Raw genomic sequence first — 16775 nt, 5'->3', positions numbered from 1 at the left:
TTGTACCATGCTCTAAGCAAGAGAACCAAATGCTCATTTCACAATGTGATCCAGAGAATTAAGTGAACCATTGTTTGTGAAAATCCCTAGTAGTGAGGTTCATCCTTTTGGTAGGTAAGCTGATATCAGATCTCTAAAAATGCATGACTGTCCCATGGGTAGGTACTGTGAGGTCTTCTTTCTGCAAAGCATGAGACTTCTGGACCAGTAAGGACAGCAGTTGAATGCTGGGAAGACACTCCAGAAACAGTGACAGACCCTTCCTCTTTCCCTCCAGCGGCATTACACCCAAATGGCAGAGCAAATAGAGGAAGACATAATGTTAGCCTTCTCCCCAGAGCGTCCTCCCGTGTCATTGCCTGGCCTCCGGGACAGAGCATCTATCATTCTCAGGACCTGTCCTTTTGATAGCTCCCAGGCTCTGAGCTTCATGTGTGTCACGTGTCTTCTCCTTCACTAGCCTGGATGTGGATACTATTTGTGTCTCTGCTTTATAGATAAACAAAGCGAGATCTTGTAAGATTAGGAAACTTGGCCAAGACCTCACAACTACCAAATGGCGACACCAGATCCAATCCCAAAGCCCGTGTTTGTAATGCTCTATTGTCTTGTCCCTGGCCTGCCACATGGCTTAGAACATGTGAGCTTTTACAGTCAAGAAGGTGTCTCCCTGTACTATGTTAAATGAACTGCTGTCAGAGCCTTCCCTGGGATGGCTCAAACCTACTCCTTAATCTTCTACTTATGTGTTTGTCTGCTTGCTTATTCCTATAATTAACCTGCACGTGTTTCCTCAGATTTGAATTTCACTTCGGGGATATTTAAAGAGTCTAAAACTTCATCAACAAATAAGTCATTTGAGTCTTTACTCAGAAGTCCCTGGTCTGGTCAGGCAACTCCTGCTGTCCATCTCCAGTGTCTGAGGCAGGGTTCATGAGAATCTGAAATGGACTCCCCTGGTCTAAGGGCTCACCCTGTGATGAAACTCAGGCATCAAGGTGCTACAATTCGCACCCTCAGCCCTCTGATAAGACTTCCTCAGATCAGACAGGCTTTCTTGGATGTCCTGGGGGAAAACCAGAACCATGTGTAACTAAGGAGACTCAGATGTGCCTGCTTCTATAACTGTCTCCCAGCCAGAAGACCCCTAAAAGGAGTCTGTTCGTTTGACAATATCTGTGTGAACTGTGACAACGAATATGTCCCCTTATTTCTTTCATTGTAATTCTTGTCCCTCTTCCCCTGGCCCTTGACTGCTAAAAGCTACCAATTAGCATGCAAGGTACAAGCTCTGGGAGGGCCCAACTGTGTATATGAAGTCCGTAGGGACTATAGCATAATATCTATCATTGCCTGTCTGCACTGTGTAAAATGATTTACTTCATACCATGTTGTGGGCTAAGTACTGGCTTTTCCTCCATTTCACCTGAGAAAATTGAAGAAAGAAAACCCAAGTCACTTGTTAAGGACAAGAGAGATTGACTGGCAGCTCCTTCAGGGCTCAGAACTTGGGTTGGCTTCTTTATGGTGTGTGTGTGTGTGTGTGTGTGTGTGTGTGTTTGTGTGTGTGTGTGTGTGTGTGCCCATAGAGACCTAAAGAGGCAATTGATTCCATGGAACTGGAACTACAGGCAGTCATGAGTTGCCTAATATGGGTGCTGGGAACCGAACTTGGGTTCTCTGAAGACCAGCCAACTCTGCCAACTGCTGAGCCATGCCTCCAGCCCAGACCTTTTATGTTTCACCCCCAAAGCAAAGTGCGGCATGCTTGCTTTTCTCTGACCACTTAAATTAGAAACTACAAAAACGAAGAAAATCTCCCATCTGAAAAAAATGTATCTTACATTTGTGAATGTATACATGACTATGAGTATGGTTTTATTTTTCAAAACATGCTTTTGAAGCCCATTTCTCCAACTTTCATTAAAACACAGCTATCTCCCCATGCCACTAATATTCAGTTGTTCTAGCATCTATTTTTCATAACTGCATAAGACCACATCAGTTGGAGGAGGCTCTGCTTGACTAACCAAGCCCTCATTACTGGCCACTGGGTTAGCTGCGGTTTGTTATGGACAGGCAACACCATGGAAGAAACCCAGTACCACCTCTTTGCTCTGTCTTGTTCTGGAAGATGAACCCTGAGAAGTGGACTTGCAAGGTTAATTGCACAGCTTTGTGTCCACGCTGTTGGGATTCCCATGGGGTGTATTTTTAAAAATCCAGGGCTCCACCCTCAGCAAGGACGATTTCTGTCTGTTGAACATGCTGTCTGTTGATTCAACGTTCTGAACAAACCATGCCAAGCTTACTTACTTTGAACCTCAGGGAACCTTTAGACACTCCTAGTGAGGTTCTTTTCCTGTCCATGATGGGACACGTAGCTCCTTGGAATCTAGAGAAACTCCTCCTACACAATTACCTGGATGTCCTCACCAGGCACCCAGACACGGCAAATGAAAGCAATTCTGTGGCGCGTGTGTTCATTATGTGACCTGGCACAACTGTCCAGGCGGAAGAGCAGAATTTGAAGTCCTAGGCAGACACCCTCTCTTGGTGCCATCATCTTCTTCAGCCTCAAAGAGACATAGTGTCTGAGGGAAGCAAGAAGATGTGGACTCAGGAGAAGAAAGTAGAGGCTGGAAGGCAGAGAGAGTTATAGACAGCTCAGATGCCTTCTCTTCCACCTGCTGCATCAGAGGTGGTTCAGCCATTACCAGAACCTCATCAGGAAAGAGCATCCTGGAGGAAGACCTCCAGGCACTGACACATGCTCAGAGCCTGGTGTGTGTGTAAAGCAGAGAGAGAGGTTGGGATAAGCCACCTTTAAGCTGGGATCTATGTGGAGCCCCAAGAGAAAACTGGCCTTGGCTAAGCAGCAATGGGAAGCGGGGCCTGCTTGTAAGCACTGTCTCTGAGACTAAAAGACAGGAGAAGGACGAGAGCAGCCGGTGTGTGTGTGTGTGTGTGTGTGTGTGTGTGTGTGCTTGCATTGCCTAGCTCCGCATTGCCTAGCTCCCTCAGTGCCAGGGGTCTCTGCACAACAACTTCCACAGATGTTGGATCAACTGAGGATCAGGGGAGACTGCTGTGCCTTAAAGCTAGAAAGAAACTTGAATCGTGGGTGTTCTTTCTCATTTCTACCTAAAATCCAGTTCCCATCCTCTATCTTTTGATGTTCTTTTTAAGAGCCCTGCTGCTCATCTTGGGGGGTTTCCAGGCCATGTCCACAGCAGCCTTCACATTGTCTTCTTTCGGCCTACAGTGTGTGTGTGTGTGTGTGTGTGTAAGTCTCTGTGTGATATGTGTGTGTGTCTCTGTATGTGGTATATGTAAGAGTGTGTGTGTGTGCATGTGCATATGTGTATGGTATATGTGTGTGTGGTATATGTAAGAGTGTGTGTGTATGTGGTGTATGAGAGAGAAAGAGAGAGAGAGAGAGAGAGAGAAGAATGAGAAGGGGGAGGGGGAGATAGAGAGAGAGGGAGGAATGGGGAGGGCAAGAGAGGAGAGAGAGAGAGAGGGAGGAGTGGGAGAGAGAGAGAGAGAGAGAGTTAGGAGCAGAAGGGAGCCACATGTGTCCTCTCCAGAGGCCAAACTGCTCTCTGACTCTACAGGAGCTGTAGAGTGTCCTGGCAACTCTAGAAAATGCATCTAGCCTTCCAAAGACCAAAGCATGAGCTGCTGATATATAGGGGTGGGGTGGGTGAGGTGGGTGGGGTGGGGTAGGTGGGGGTTCATCAGAGAATGAGGGGCAGGAGTGGAAGGGAAAACAAGGGCTCAAGAGCAAGAAACAAGAGTGAGAGACAGAATGAAGCAGGCAAAGAGAAGGGAAAGAAAGTGTGAGAAACAAAGAAAGCAACACAGAATAGCCTGTGGAGAAGATGGGAAGGAGGGAGAAAGGCAGGGAACGTGAGGAGGGAGGGAAAATGCAAGGGAAAGAGAAAGGTACTCTGGAACGATGGGAAAGAAAACAGGGGGAGGATGGAAGGGAGCTCTTGTCACTTGGGGTACTGGTTCCAATAAGTCTCCTTTAGCATGTCATTAGTGGGAACTAAGGCCACAGGCAGCTAAGGCAAGAGGGAGGCGGGCCCTGGTCGGGAGCTGCTGGCAGGTGGCCGCCCCTGGGTGGGGCCACCCAGCCAAGCCCTGGGGGTATAAGTCACAGGAGGCCAGGACCTGCTGAGCACCTGTCAGGGGCAGCTCCAGAGAACACAGGTGCGGCCGGTGGCTACCCGAAGCCAGCTCCAGCATGAGCTCCTTCGACCTCCCAGCGCCTTCACCACCTCGGTGCAGTCCCCAGTTCCCCAGCATCGGCCAGGAGCCCCCGGAGATGAATCTTTACTATGAGAATTTCTTCCACCCTCAGGGCATGCCCAGTCCTCAGCGCCCAACCTCCTTCGAAGGTGGTGGCGAATACGGGACCACTCCCAACCCCTACCTCTGGCTCAATGGGCCGGCCATGACCCCACCACCCTACCTGCCTGGCACTAACGCCAGCCCCTTTCTACCCCAGGCCTATGGCATGCAGAGGCAGCTACTGCCCAGCGACCTGGGCTGGCTGCCCATCCCCTCTCAGGAAGAGCTCATGAAGCTGGTACGCCCACCATATTCCTATTCAGCCCTCATTGCCATGGCAATCCACGGTGCGCCCGACCAGCGCCTCACACTGAGCCAGATCTACCAGTACGTGGCCGACAACTTTCCCTTTTACAACAAGAGCAAGGCTGGCTGGCAGAACTCCATCCGCCACAACCTGTCACTCAACGACTGCTTCAAGAAGGTGCCCCGAGATGAGGACGACCCAGGTAAGACAAGTAGCAGTGCATATGGAATAGGAGACCATCCCTTGAAAGGCTGTAGGCATCCCTGAGGGCTCATTTTATTTTTGTTCCGAACTCTGTTCTAAAAAGTTCTGACTGGAGCTGCTAGGAGACAGAGCTGAAGGGAATCCACAGTAGAGGAGAATGTGAGCCCTGGGAACAGATTCAGGCTTCTGCTGTGCCTCAGTTTCCTCGTCGAAAGAATAACAGGGAGGGGAGTTGGTCAGTCTTTGATGTGCGCCAACACTCAGAATCCTGCATGTGTATCTCGGTGCCCAGCACATGACAAGTCCTGGGCAGGACTAGACCAAGCCAAGCCAGAGTGTGTCACAGCCACACCTGTAGTAGAGAGGACCTGACCATGGCTGGGCACCGCTGATGGCCCCATGGCACAGCTCTGACCTTTCCCTCCATTTGGAACCTCTTTTAATGCTGGCAGCTCTCTATATAGGGTGTCTTTTAGTGAACCCATTGCACAGATGAGAAAAATAGCATTTGTGTGTAAAGCTGCTTCTCTAAAGTGGCATAGACCGGAATGGCAGTGATCGTATTCAGCTCAAATGGCGTAGACCAGAATGGCAGTGATCATGTTCAGCTTAAATGCAGCTCCTACACTAAGACTGGAGCATCCCTTCTAAAAGGTGAGCAGGAGACATTGCCGAGAGGAGTGTGAAGCATTCCGACATCCAGTTTCCAGGCCCAAACACTAGTGTTGTTCTCACATGGGAAGCCAGGGTTGGAACTTTTCCACTGCCCACTCTGAAGTCAGCTCTGGTCAGATCTGTTTGTCCCTCAGAAAGGAGACTGCCTTGTGCAAATCTTCAACCACTTTCCAGCTCAGAGTAGCGGGGAAGAGCTGGGGCTTCCATTCTGGTGGCACCTCAGTTGTACGGCTCTTGGACACTTACCGTGTCTGCCCTACATTTCCTCAGTGAGCCCGGGGAAGTAAGGATAGTTTCCAGGAAACTGAGATTTAGCCAAAGTCCTTAGTCACTGAGGAACAAAGACAGAGCTCAAATTGACCGTCAAGTCTTGGGAATCCAGAACTGCTTTCTGGGGTTTCCTAAACCTTAGTAATAGAAGCTCTGACAACACCCCACCCACTCTGGATCCCTGCACCCCAGCACTCTATCCTCTAAACTCCTCAGAGCCTCGTGTGTGTGTGTGTGTGTGTGTGTGTGTGTGTGTGTGTGTGTGTAGAGGGTACCTAGAGAGAGGTGGGGGATGGGCTGATGTTTATGGGATATCTTCACGTCTGTCCCAGGCTTTGTTCTTTTCTTTGCATTGCTGCCCTTGGTTTTCGTTGACAGCATTACAGACAGATAGAAGGAGGCCTTGTGTCCATCTCTGTATTCCTAAGTTCTCCCACTTCTGTCCCAGGCAAAGGGAATTACTGGACTCTGGACCCTAACTGTGAGAAGATGTTTGACAACGGAAACTTTCGCAGGAAGAGAAAGAGAAAATCAGATTCATCCTCCAGCACCAGCTCATTGGCTTCAGAGAAAACGGAGAACGGTCTCCTGGCCAGCAGCCCCAAGCCCACAGAGCCTCAGGAGGTCTTAGACACCGCCTCGCCAGACACTACCACCAGCTCCCCAGAGAAGCGGTCCTCCCCTGCCCCCTCGGGCACCCCGTGTCTCAACAACTTCCTCTCCACCATGACAGCATATGTGAGTGGGACAAACCCTATTAGCCGCTCCGTGGCCACACCAGGACTGAGCTCAGAGCCTATTGACAAGATGGGGCAGAACTCACTGAATTTCAACTCCTACACCCCCCTTACCAACCTCAGTAGCCATGGGAATGGGGGTGAATGGGCCAACCCAGTAGCCACCAATGCTCTGGGCTATGGAGGCTCCGTCTTCAACCAGTTCAGTCCACATTTCTACAACAGCATTAACACTAACGGTATCCTATTCCCCAGGGAAGGCACTGAAGTCTAGAGATAGAACAACTTCTGTTCCATAGAGCTGTCTGGGGGAAAAGCAAAGGTGGTCCTTCAGACCAGACCCTCAACTACCCCAAAATTTGAGACGTTTGTCCTTCCCAGATAGCACCCCAGGAAGCTTGGAAGAATCTGTGCTCTTTCTAAACAGCATTCAAGCCTTCTGGCTATCTATCACACGTGACTCTATACAGATTTGATAACTACAGTGAGAACACTAGGGTCAGCTTGCCATTAATGATGTGGCCATTGGTTGAGCACTTACTATGGTGCTGGTTCCTGGTTTGAGCTTTTTAATGACATAGTCATACTGTGTACCATCATCCTTTGAGGTTCACATGAATCTCTCCAATTGACAGATCATAAAACAAAGGCCCAAGAAAGTTGTCAGTTTTTCTAGGGTCATGAAAATGACAGAGAAAGGCATTAAAGCAGAGGCTGGGTGACCTTCGAAGGCTGGATAAAGGGAACCGGGGATGGATGGACTGGATCAGAAGTCAGCATAAAGCTGGTTACGGCAAATGCACGCACACTCCCCACTGGCTTCTAGTGATGCTCTCAGAATTCAACACCCATTTGGCCATGACATCTCCCCACCTGCCTTTTCTTCTTGCCCCAGCTTACCTACAGGCATTCTGTTACCTACCACTCAGGAGGAGGAGTCCAGCCCAAATACCCCTGTAGAACCATGCCTCTAGTAGGTGCAATACAGGGTAACACTTCACTAGCCTTCCACAGAACTTGAGCAGAGACAGAGGTCAGTGAGACAAGTGGTATGTACCCCTGAACCCTCACCCAAGTACTGCCCACCCACAAAATCTCATAACCACCAGCTTCTTGTATGTATGTGTCATGGATCAGTGAAGATGTGGTGGCTCAGCCTTCCGAGAGAAACAAGGTCAAATGAGCAGAATAAGCATGTCCTTTTTTATAGCCCTGTAGAGGTGGATACTTGTCTGAGAGAACAATGGCTTGGAGGGAGGGGTCCTCTGCCTGCCCTGAGGGCGGGAGGGGGGAACAGAGTGGCTGTGAGCACAGCCTCTGGCACTGCTCGCTCCTCTTTTGTGAGTTACTTTATTTGGTTGTGATGTCATCACAGCACACCCCACCCGGAGAAGCGTTGCTTGGTTTCCTTATTTTCTTTTTAATTAAAAAAAGAAAAGAAAGAAAGCTGTTTTAGAAGTGTGTGGCACTTCCTTGTGAGTTGTCCTGTCTCTTGGTTGCCTGGATGAAGCTTAAGGCTGAAGGTGCTTGGGACAGGAAGCAAAGAAAAATGGGTATCAAGACTGGCCCATGCCTACATTGCTGGGGAGCTAGACAAAGGCTCCCAGTGTAAGGACAAGGCTATGAAGTACGGGGTAGGTATGTACACAGAAGGAACTGACCTGTGGTGGCATATCCCAGCTTCACAGCTCATGCAAACCCCATGATTGTGCTATGAACATTAACTCCCCTGTGAAGGGCTGCCAGTAGACCAGTTAGACAATGAGAAAACAGTCAGAGTGGTGCTGTAGCATGCCTGAAGCACGAGTGGGTTCCCTGAGTTTTGCACTCGTTACACTGTGGTATAGCCTCAGCCATGGCCTATGCTATTAGCAGCAGATCTGTTTGCACTGTGCGTGCATGCTGACATGTGAATCGAAGCTGGAGGTCTTCTACTTGGGGGTTTCTTTTCTGGTGGAGAAGGGAGAGGGGTCAAGCCAGGAGGCAACTGGGTGTACTCTTTCTCTGAAGTGACAGAAGGGAGATGGTGACCCACAGTGATATCTATATACTTGTTGTCCCTTGATTTCCACATTATGGGTGAGAACACGGAGTCTCTGCTTCTGTGGGGGCCACAGATCCAGGACTCGAATGGCAGCATAAAAGCATTGATGAAATCCTTTTTCACAGCTGTTAAAAAAGAGCTCAAAACTTGGTGCAAGAGAATACAGTCATGAAAGTCTGAAGCAATGGACGGCCTTTCCTTCTGCAGCGAGTCTTGTGTGTAGTAATGACTGGTAGAGCTTGGATGGGGGGGGATTGCCAGACCAGGAAAGTCAGAATAGGATGCCCCTTGCTGCCTGCTGCAGGGAGGACAAGGGACTCCATGCCATGGCAATCAGAGACAGAGTTAAAATACAGGTCTCTGAAACCCAGACAGGGATTTTTGTAACATCACATATGTGTGCATTGAAGCTAGAGGCCACTCTCAACAAATTTGCCCAGAACCTAGAGCCCCACCCTGAGTCATTGCTTACCTCACTGCCTGCTCTCCATCCCTAGCTTCTTTCCCAGACAGGGGTACAATGAGTAAGAGGACTGGGCAAGACCAGGAATAGGAAGGGGCCCAAAAAGAGTCAAGCCATCCCAGAAGAGAGCCAGAAATTTAAAACCAAAGGCCACAACTCGATTCTCTATCAGAATTTTATGGGGACAGCAGTGGAAGGGGGGAATCTGAAGGTTCCTACAATGTGGAGTTCCTGTGAGCTCTTGCCTTAAGTCTGTGTTGGAGGAGCTCTGAGTAGCAGCTGGGGTGTCACAGGAAAGGGGGTTGTGTTGGAATCATTGAAAGGAGAGAAGCCAAGGAGATCTTACTGCTCAGCCTTAGCAGATGCTGCAAGCTGGAAGGAGGGAAGACAGCAAGAAGGATGGAGGGAGGAGGGCTGTGCATGGATGTACTGGACTCCTCAGCCTCCTGTGCTTGGGCTCTGCACTGAAAACATAGCTTGCCATCATTAATAATCTAAAAGGGGGGCTTGTGAATATGGGAGAGTCCAGGAAGGCTGTGGAGAGAGAGGGGTGAGACACACCAGTGACATATAAATTCACCCTTAGACCACCTACCTGCAGTCTCTTCATAAACCCTAAGTCAAAGGGGCTACATTTCCAACATGGAGGTTTGGGGGAACATTTTGGGGGAGTCAAAGCAGACTACATACAATAGATCATACAGCATGTTATATACATATATAATAATCTCATTTATTTTAATGGGTAAATTTGCAAGGGGGCAAAAGTCACTAAATGTAACCCACCAAATATTAAGCTATCCCAGTCACTTTCTGGTGGGTGGTGAAATATAAGGTTGATCCCCACCCTACCCCTGTGTCATAAAGCCTATCTTCATGTTTAGTGATTAGACCATCAGCCCAGCCCACCATTGCTGAAAACACCCTCCTGTGAAAGGGCCCATGTTTATGCATGACCCCAACCTATGCAATAGCTAGCTAGCCTCTACACTAAGCCCATTTCCAATGACAGGAGAGGAATGAGTTTCCTTAGTTCAGACATGGGCTTTGTGCAGACACATTAGGGGCTACATTATAATAAAAAGGAATTGATGTGAGTCTAGCAGCTCATATAAAACATATCTCCCCCAAATCTTGCTTGCTGTAAAGTCAAAGCCAAGCAGATGGGAATGTGATGCAGTCTTCAAGCTGGGTGAAGCTGGCATTGGCATCCTTGGGAGAAGAGATAGATCTGGATGCAGGGCTGGAGAAGCTGTGGTGGGACATACGGAGAGAGAAACTGGCTAACAGAAGAATGGGCAACATGCACGGGAGTCTTAGCTGTGCAGAAGGCACTGGGACCATGCTGGTATGTGGCTAGCACATCCAGCCACAGTATCCACAAACAGCTGCTGCTATTATTGTCTTCATTTGGCCATGAAGACACAGTGGCCCAAAAAGTTTAGAAAGTCCATCAGGATCTCAAACAGTGTTCTGTATAATCTACACCTAGAGCCTGCATGCTTCCTTGCAAACAGGCATTGTGGGGCCTGGTGAGAACAATCTAGAAGGAAGTTTCTCAACTAAGGAAACATGGCAACATAGCATATGGATCAGGACAGCCATGTTGGCCAAAATACCACTGGAGGTCTGAGCCTTATCCTCATGCAGGGCTTAGCTCAGATTCTTGCCCTACACAGACTTTATTCCCTCCTCCTTCTCTTTCTTCCTGAAAGGAGAGAACCTTGGCATGGTACCTGTCAGGAAAGTGATTCAAGGATGTACCAATATCAACCATCACTTCCTGTGAAATGCCTGCTTCCTAGAGCCTAGTTAACAACCACAGCTACCCCTGAGCCTGGACTGGATGACCGTTGTTTTCATTTGGTTCAGAGGTAAACTAGGTCTCACAGAAGTGAAGTCAACTTTCCAAGTTCACAGAGCTACTAAGCAGAAAAGGCAGACCTCAAAGAGAAGTGAGCCCAGCTCCAGTGTCCACACTCTTCACCTAAATACCAGGGCAGCACCCTGGGGCAGAGGTCAGAGAGGATGTCTACTCGTCAGAAGCAAAGCCACGGCCTCCTGTTCTCCTGCTAACTTTATAGACAGTGTCTTTTCCTGTGCCCTGAAATAGTCATAATGTAGAGCAATGGCCTAAGAAAGCTTCCATTCCAGCTCAGGAGGCCACCATTTCCACATCTTCCTGATCAACAGCAGCATCCCTGCCTCCACCCTCTCCTTTCCTATTGCCAAGTGACCCTCTCAAGGGCCCAAGAGGACCATTTCTTTGCACTCCACAAACGTTATGATGGCCAGTTTTGATGGTCGACTTAGATTAAGAAATGCCAATGAGATTAGTAATGCACACCTCTGTGCGTGGCTACTAGGGGTGATCTAGAGACAATCAGATCCTGAGGGCTCTGACCTCCTGAATTTGTTGATCCTTTGACGAATTCCTAATCTGATGGGATTATTGAGAGATGGCAGAGTAGGAAGCGGGGCCTTTGGAGAAAGTAGGTGACTTAGGGTATGTCTCTGAGAATATATCTTGCCCTGGCTTCTTCTTATCTAAGCCTTTTCTCTGCCTCCTGCCTGCCATGATGAGAGATGCTCTTTTTGCTATGTCCTCACCCCAGCTATCATTGTCTAACATCTGAAACCAAAGTAAATCCTCCATCCCTTAAGTTTCTTCTGTCAGATGTTTGGTCACAGTGGTGAGAAATATAACTAGCACAGAACTTTTTGGCTCCAGCTCCTTTAGGTCCTGGCTTATCTGCAGGGATGTCAAAACTCCAGTTCCATCCTTGCCCCAGAATTCAGATGTAACCACGGCCAAACCTCTGCCTGTCTTTGAGAATGTTAGCAGGCATCTATTTGAGAAGATGATTTTAAATGTTTACCCCAAAATGCTATATTTTGAGTGTAAATCTGAAACATTTAAAATGGGATAGTTAGGGAATACGTGCCCAGATGTTAACAGCAAAATATAGGTGAATGGTTATGGAAATGGGGACTGGGAGAAGCCAGTCCAATTTAAAGATCCCAACAAGGCCAGGCAGTGGTAGCACATGCCTTTAACCCCAGCACTTGGGAGGCAGAGGCAGGGGGATCTCTGAGTTTGGCTGCTTGTTTGTGTGAGAGCTGTGGACCCGGAAAAGGCTGTGAGGGAGTTTCTGGACCCTGATAAGTATCTTGTTTTATCTGAGAGTAACACCACTGGTTTGCTCACAGTAGGGAAACCACTGAGAGGTGGAATCCCATTTGCGATTGCTACGTGTTTATGCATGTACATTGAACTCAATTGTGTGACTGGTTGGGGGGAGATGTCTCACTAGTTCTCTGCAGAGGAAAAGGGAGACTGGTCACAAGCTTCCCACATGCTGTCTCTGAAGTCAGAGCTAGGAAGACATTCACAGTAGCACATTAAATATGATCTCTCCCATCCACATAGGACAGATGCAGATAGACTCCAGGACACCACTAATTGAAAAATTGCAGTGAAATTGCTGAGGGGTGATGAGGTTTGAAAATTATTATTTATGTTTGTAGAAGTTAATTCTTCTGTTTTGAATTTAATTTTTTAAAAAGATAATGGGTATATTTAGCATAAAATAACTCCCACAAACTTAGAAATCAGCAATTAGGACCCAGCTTGAGCTTGCTCTAATTTAGTGGCATAAACATGACTCTGCCCCCAAACTTCCCCCTCAGAGAAGAAAGCAACCTACTGCTGGAGTCAAGCTTAACTGTTGCCATGGTTCATGTCAGGCTCTCCTTTCTTTCTCCCCAAACCTCCCTTGCTGTCTGAGCCTTCATTTCTCATCTAAGAAGCTGCGGTCATAAGCCACACAGGTGGATCAGCCAAGGGCAGATTCATATATGACAACGAAAGTGCTCCCTTAAGATTCTTTTGCCAGGTGATGTTGTAGCCGTTGTGCTTTGTGTGGACAGTCTCATGGTGGGAGCCATCTGAGGATGTATATCTTCTTGCCTATTCCCACTGTTAGGTGACAGAAGATGTGTATATGCTCTGGGAAATCATGCCTACAGCAACTATATAGCATTAGACACTGACCAATGCATAGCAATTTTTGCTCCATTTCTATAGTTTATAGGCTGTGAACTCTAAGGGCAAGAACTTCCTGTTGATGTGTTTCAGGGAAATCATCACAGTCCCTGATTGGAGGAAATGTGATCGCTTAATACAGAATGAATTAAAGACAGGGTATACAAATGAATGGACATAATTTGAGACACGTTATTAATCCTCTTTATCTCTTTATCCCCACGAGCAGTTCCTGAGACCCCAGTATCTCCAATCCTCAGCCTTGTGGGCTGCCCCACAGTGGGTGAGAGATAGCTCTCTAGACTAACTTCTACCAAATTCAACCCCTACCATTCTCTTGCCTGCAATGATTGGATGGTTTTGTTCTCTGTCCAGGAGTGATTGCATTTACCTGAGACTAGATTTCAAGAAAAAAGCTGAACATGGCCCTGACCCCAGGCCCTTACATGCTTGGGTAACTTTATGTTGGAATGGGGTAGACCCAGTTTTAGTGCAAAGACAGAAGGTTAACAGCCACCTTTATGACCTGCCAGCACTGGGAAGAAATGACCATAAAACAAGCTAAGGGTTAAGAGCACAGGGTTGGGATTGAGTCTGAGTTAGAATCCAAACCTCCCTGGGCCTTGTCCATGCTGAGGATGCTGGGTAGTGACTCCCCTTCTCTGAGCCTCCATGAGCATCTACTCTGTGGGTGATGAACAAAGTGCCGGCTTCAGCATCTCTAGGAGAATCGAGTAACAAACTACACATGAAAAGCCCAGAGCTGCCTAAGAGAAATCCTCTTAAATAATTAGTTTTCTACAAATCAATATAGCATTGCTGTCTCACTTATTTGATTTTATGTTTTTTAAAATATGTTTTTAATAACTAAGGTGCAATTGCCCAAAATCTAGAAAACATACAAGTTACAGGAAAGAACGTGGTTTCTCCTCACTCTTCCACCCCACATGCCTTTCTTAGCCCAGCCTTTTGGAAAACACGGATCAAAAGGTTCCTCTAGGCTTCCTACCTCCACTCTCATGCTTTCAAACTTCCAATCTTTGAGAGAACACTTGGAATGGATAACATGTGGGAGCTATGTTTACAGTGGAATTTAAAAGTGCCAGAAAAATTCACACCACATGGCATAGGTGCCCATGTGCAGGCATGTGTTATAGTCTCCTGCTGGTGCTGGAAGCCATTGATTCTGACAGAGTGGACACCTGTGCCCTAGCATGAGAACAAAGTGCTCTCCTAGGAACCTTGCTTTTAATGCTGAGGAAATTGAACCCCACACAGTAAGTAAAACAAAACCAGAATCTTATTGCTGGTTCAAACCTGGCATGTACTCGGGCATACAACATGCTGATTTTCTATGTGTCTTGTGTCTCCTTGTTTCCACACACTGCCTATATAAAAGGAAGCAGGTAGGAAAGAAAAGTGGAAAGTAGAGGTGCTGGCAATGGCTGAGCTGATGTGCATCAGTTAAGAAATTTGAGGGGGTGTCCATCCCTTCAAGCTGAGACTATGTTCTCCTGTTGAATGTGAAACCATTTCTAAGAACATCAATATCCTTTCAAAGCTATTTTTTTATCATAATGGATCAAGACAGAATCATAAACACTGTCCGTCCTGCTGTCATGCACCCCTGTTGTGGGTAAGCAAAAGGACCTACCTCCTTACCAGGTGCAGCTTAAGCCGCAGCCTAGTCTTTTGCCCTTATGGATAAGTTTACAGAGATTGCTGGTCCTAGGACCACCCCTTATTTCTCACAGCAGCCAATCCAAAGATTGCTCCCTTTCCTTAAACTGCCCCCCTGACACCAGGCCCAAGCTCAGACCCTTTAAGTCATCCAGCATTTTGTGCTGAGATCTCCTCGCTCTCCCATGGTACATGCTTTCCCTTCTTACAAGGGGTCAGCTAACTAGTCAGCCACAGTTTGGAGAACACTGTCGCTGGGTTATCAGACATCCCTTCATGCATTCATACATTCACCAAATGTCTATTTATCAGCCCTGGTGTGCCCAGCACTGTGCTGGAGGTTAAAATTGTAATGGTTGCAAATTCCAGTCATGTCTTTGAGGAACATGAGGTCTGGTAGAGAAACACAGAGTAAATAGTACATGGTCTGAGCATGTACTGTGATGAGCTAGACCTAAAGAGGATGCTATCTCAGATGAGGGGGCTAGAGAAGGGTTCCTAGAGTCACTTGAGCTGGGAAAGTTGCTTCCTTGGAAAAGGAAAAAGAGTGGATGTCATAGGTGGAGGTGGAATGTGTGTAAAGGCCTGGAGGAGAGGGGAGGGGGAAGGAGATAGAGGGGAAGGGGGAGATAGGGAGGAGGGAGGGGAATAGAGGGGGAGGAGAGAAGGGAGGGAGAGAGGGGGAGGGTGATAAAGGGGGAGGGGAATAGAGGGGAAAGGGAGAGTGGAGGGGGAAGGGGATTAGAGGGAGGGGATGGGGAGGGGGAAGGGGACTAGAGGGAGGGGCATGGGGAGGGGAAGAGGGAGAGGGCGAGAGGAAAGAGGTAAGTGCTTAGAACAGCAGCAGTAAAAATGAGAAGGCAGCAGAGCATGAAGAGGGACAGGGCAGGGTGCTGGAGGCCTCAAATCTTTGTAAGAGCCCATACACGTGAGCACATACATAGGTTGGTATGTATCACAAAGCCTTGCAAATGCTTTACAAGACGCTGTGAACTTTAGCCAGAATGGCGACTTGAGAGCCCTCCTATTGTCACATCCTTGAGAGCCCTCCTATTGTCACATCCCCTGTCTAATATAGAGAGAGAGCCAAGTGTTTAGCATCTTGCTCAGGTAGAAGCCCCTTCTTTGCCTGACATCTGAAGAGGAATTCTCAAAGAACTCTCCAAGTGAACTGCATACAAATTATGTGTTTTCCTGTGGCAACACCTCCATCTGCAGAGTAGAAGAGAAAGCAATGGCAAAGAGTAAGAATACAACGTCCAACTCAGAACTTCTCAGCATTATGACTGGCCAAGCTTTGGTCAATTAGTAAGGTTTTTGTTTTTTCCCAGCATTAAATAGGTAAATCTATTTTCACCAAGACACTCAAATACATAATCAACATATAAAGAGATGTCCACTCTCACTATTGATTTAAAAAAATATGCAAAAGGACACACCAATGCTCTGTTCTTCCACCTGTGTATTAACAAGGCCAGGGCTGTCAAGCCCGGCATAAAATGGGTTCCTGCCTCCCCTACTTTTGGATGAAGAACAAAGTGGCGACATTTTTGCAGAGTATTTTGATAGTGAACATAAAAGTGTCTGGTTGTATCTCTTTTGATTTGGGACTTCTCTTTGTCTGGGAATTCCCTTTGAAAGTGGTCATGCAAAGACACATGCCCGTGACTGTGCCTCGTGAGGTAGTTGGATCAGGCTCCAGTTTATATTAGTGATACATTCATGATAGAGAACCAGATAAATAAACCATGGTCCGAGGTTACGATGGAGATAAATGAAGCTGTTGCAAGGGATGAAAATAGTGTCAGCTCTCATGGAAAAGATGCCAGTAACTTGTTGATGAGAGGGGCCACATGTCCCATGCCGCTCTGGAGATAGCCCTGGGCTGAGTCAAATGTCCAGAGTTTGAGATCTGAACTCTGTCACTACTGGATGAAGTTCAGGCTCTTACTGGCTGTGGTTTCCTCATGGAAGAGGAGAGGGGAGAGTGGTACAAGGTGAACCTGATCTCCGTTAGCTTTGCCCATCTGTTTTGTATCTGTGATCATATT

At 47.6% G+C, this 16775-nt stretch overlaps 1 protein-coding gene across 1 annotated transcript; it reads left to right on the top strand.

The window, feature by feature from the left end:
- The first annotated feature begins 4186 nt into the window (after nucleotides 1–4186).
- Nucleotides 4187–7935, top strand: Foxi1 (forkhead box I1). Its single transcript, NM_023907.4, has 2 exons — nucleotides 4187–4808; nucleotides 6204–7935. Exons 1-2 carry the CDS (start codon nucleotides 4253–4255, stop codon nucleotides 6764–6766), a joined length of 1119 nt encoding a protein of 372 aa, NP_076396.3. The 5' UTR covers nucleotides 4187–4252; the 3' UTR covers nucleotides 6767–7935.
- The last annotated feature ends 8840 nt before the right edge of the window (nucleotides 7936–16775 follow it).

Source organism: Mus musculus, chromosome 11 (genome assembly GCF_000001635.26).
Source record: "Mus musculus strain C57BL/6J chromosome 11, GRCm38.p6 C57BL/6J".
Lineage (NCBI taxonomy): Eukaryota > Metazoa > Chordata > Mammalia > Rodentia > Muridae > Mus > Mus musculus.
This window is presented reverse-complemented; position numbering and strand designations above follow the sequence as displayed.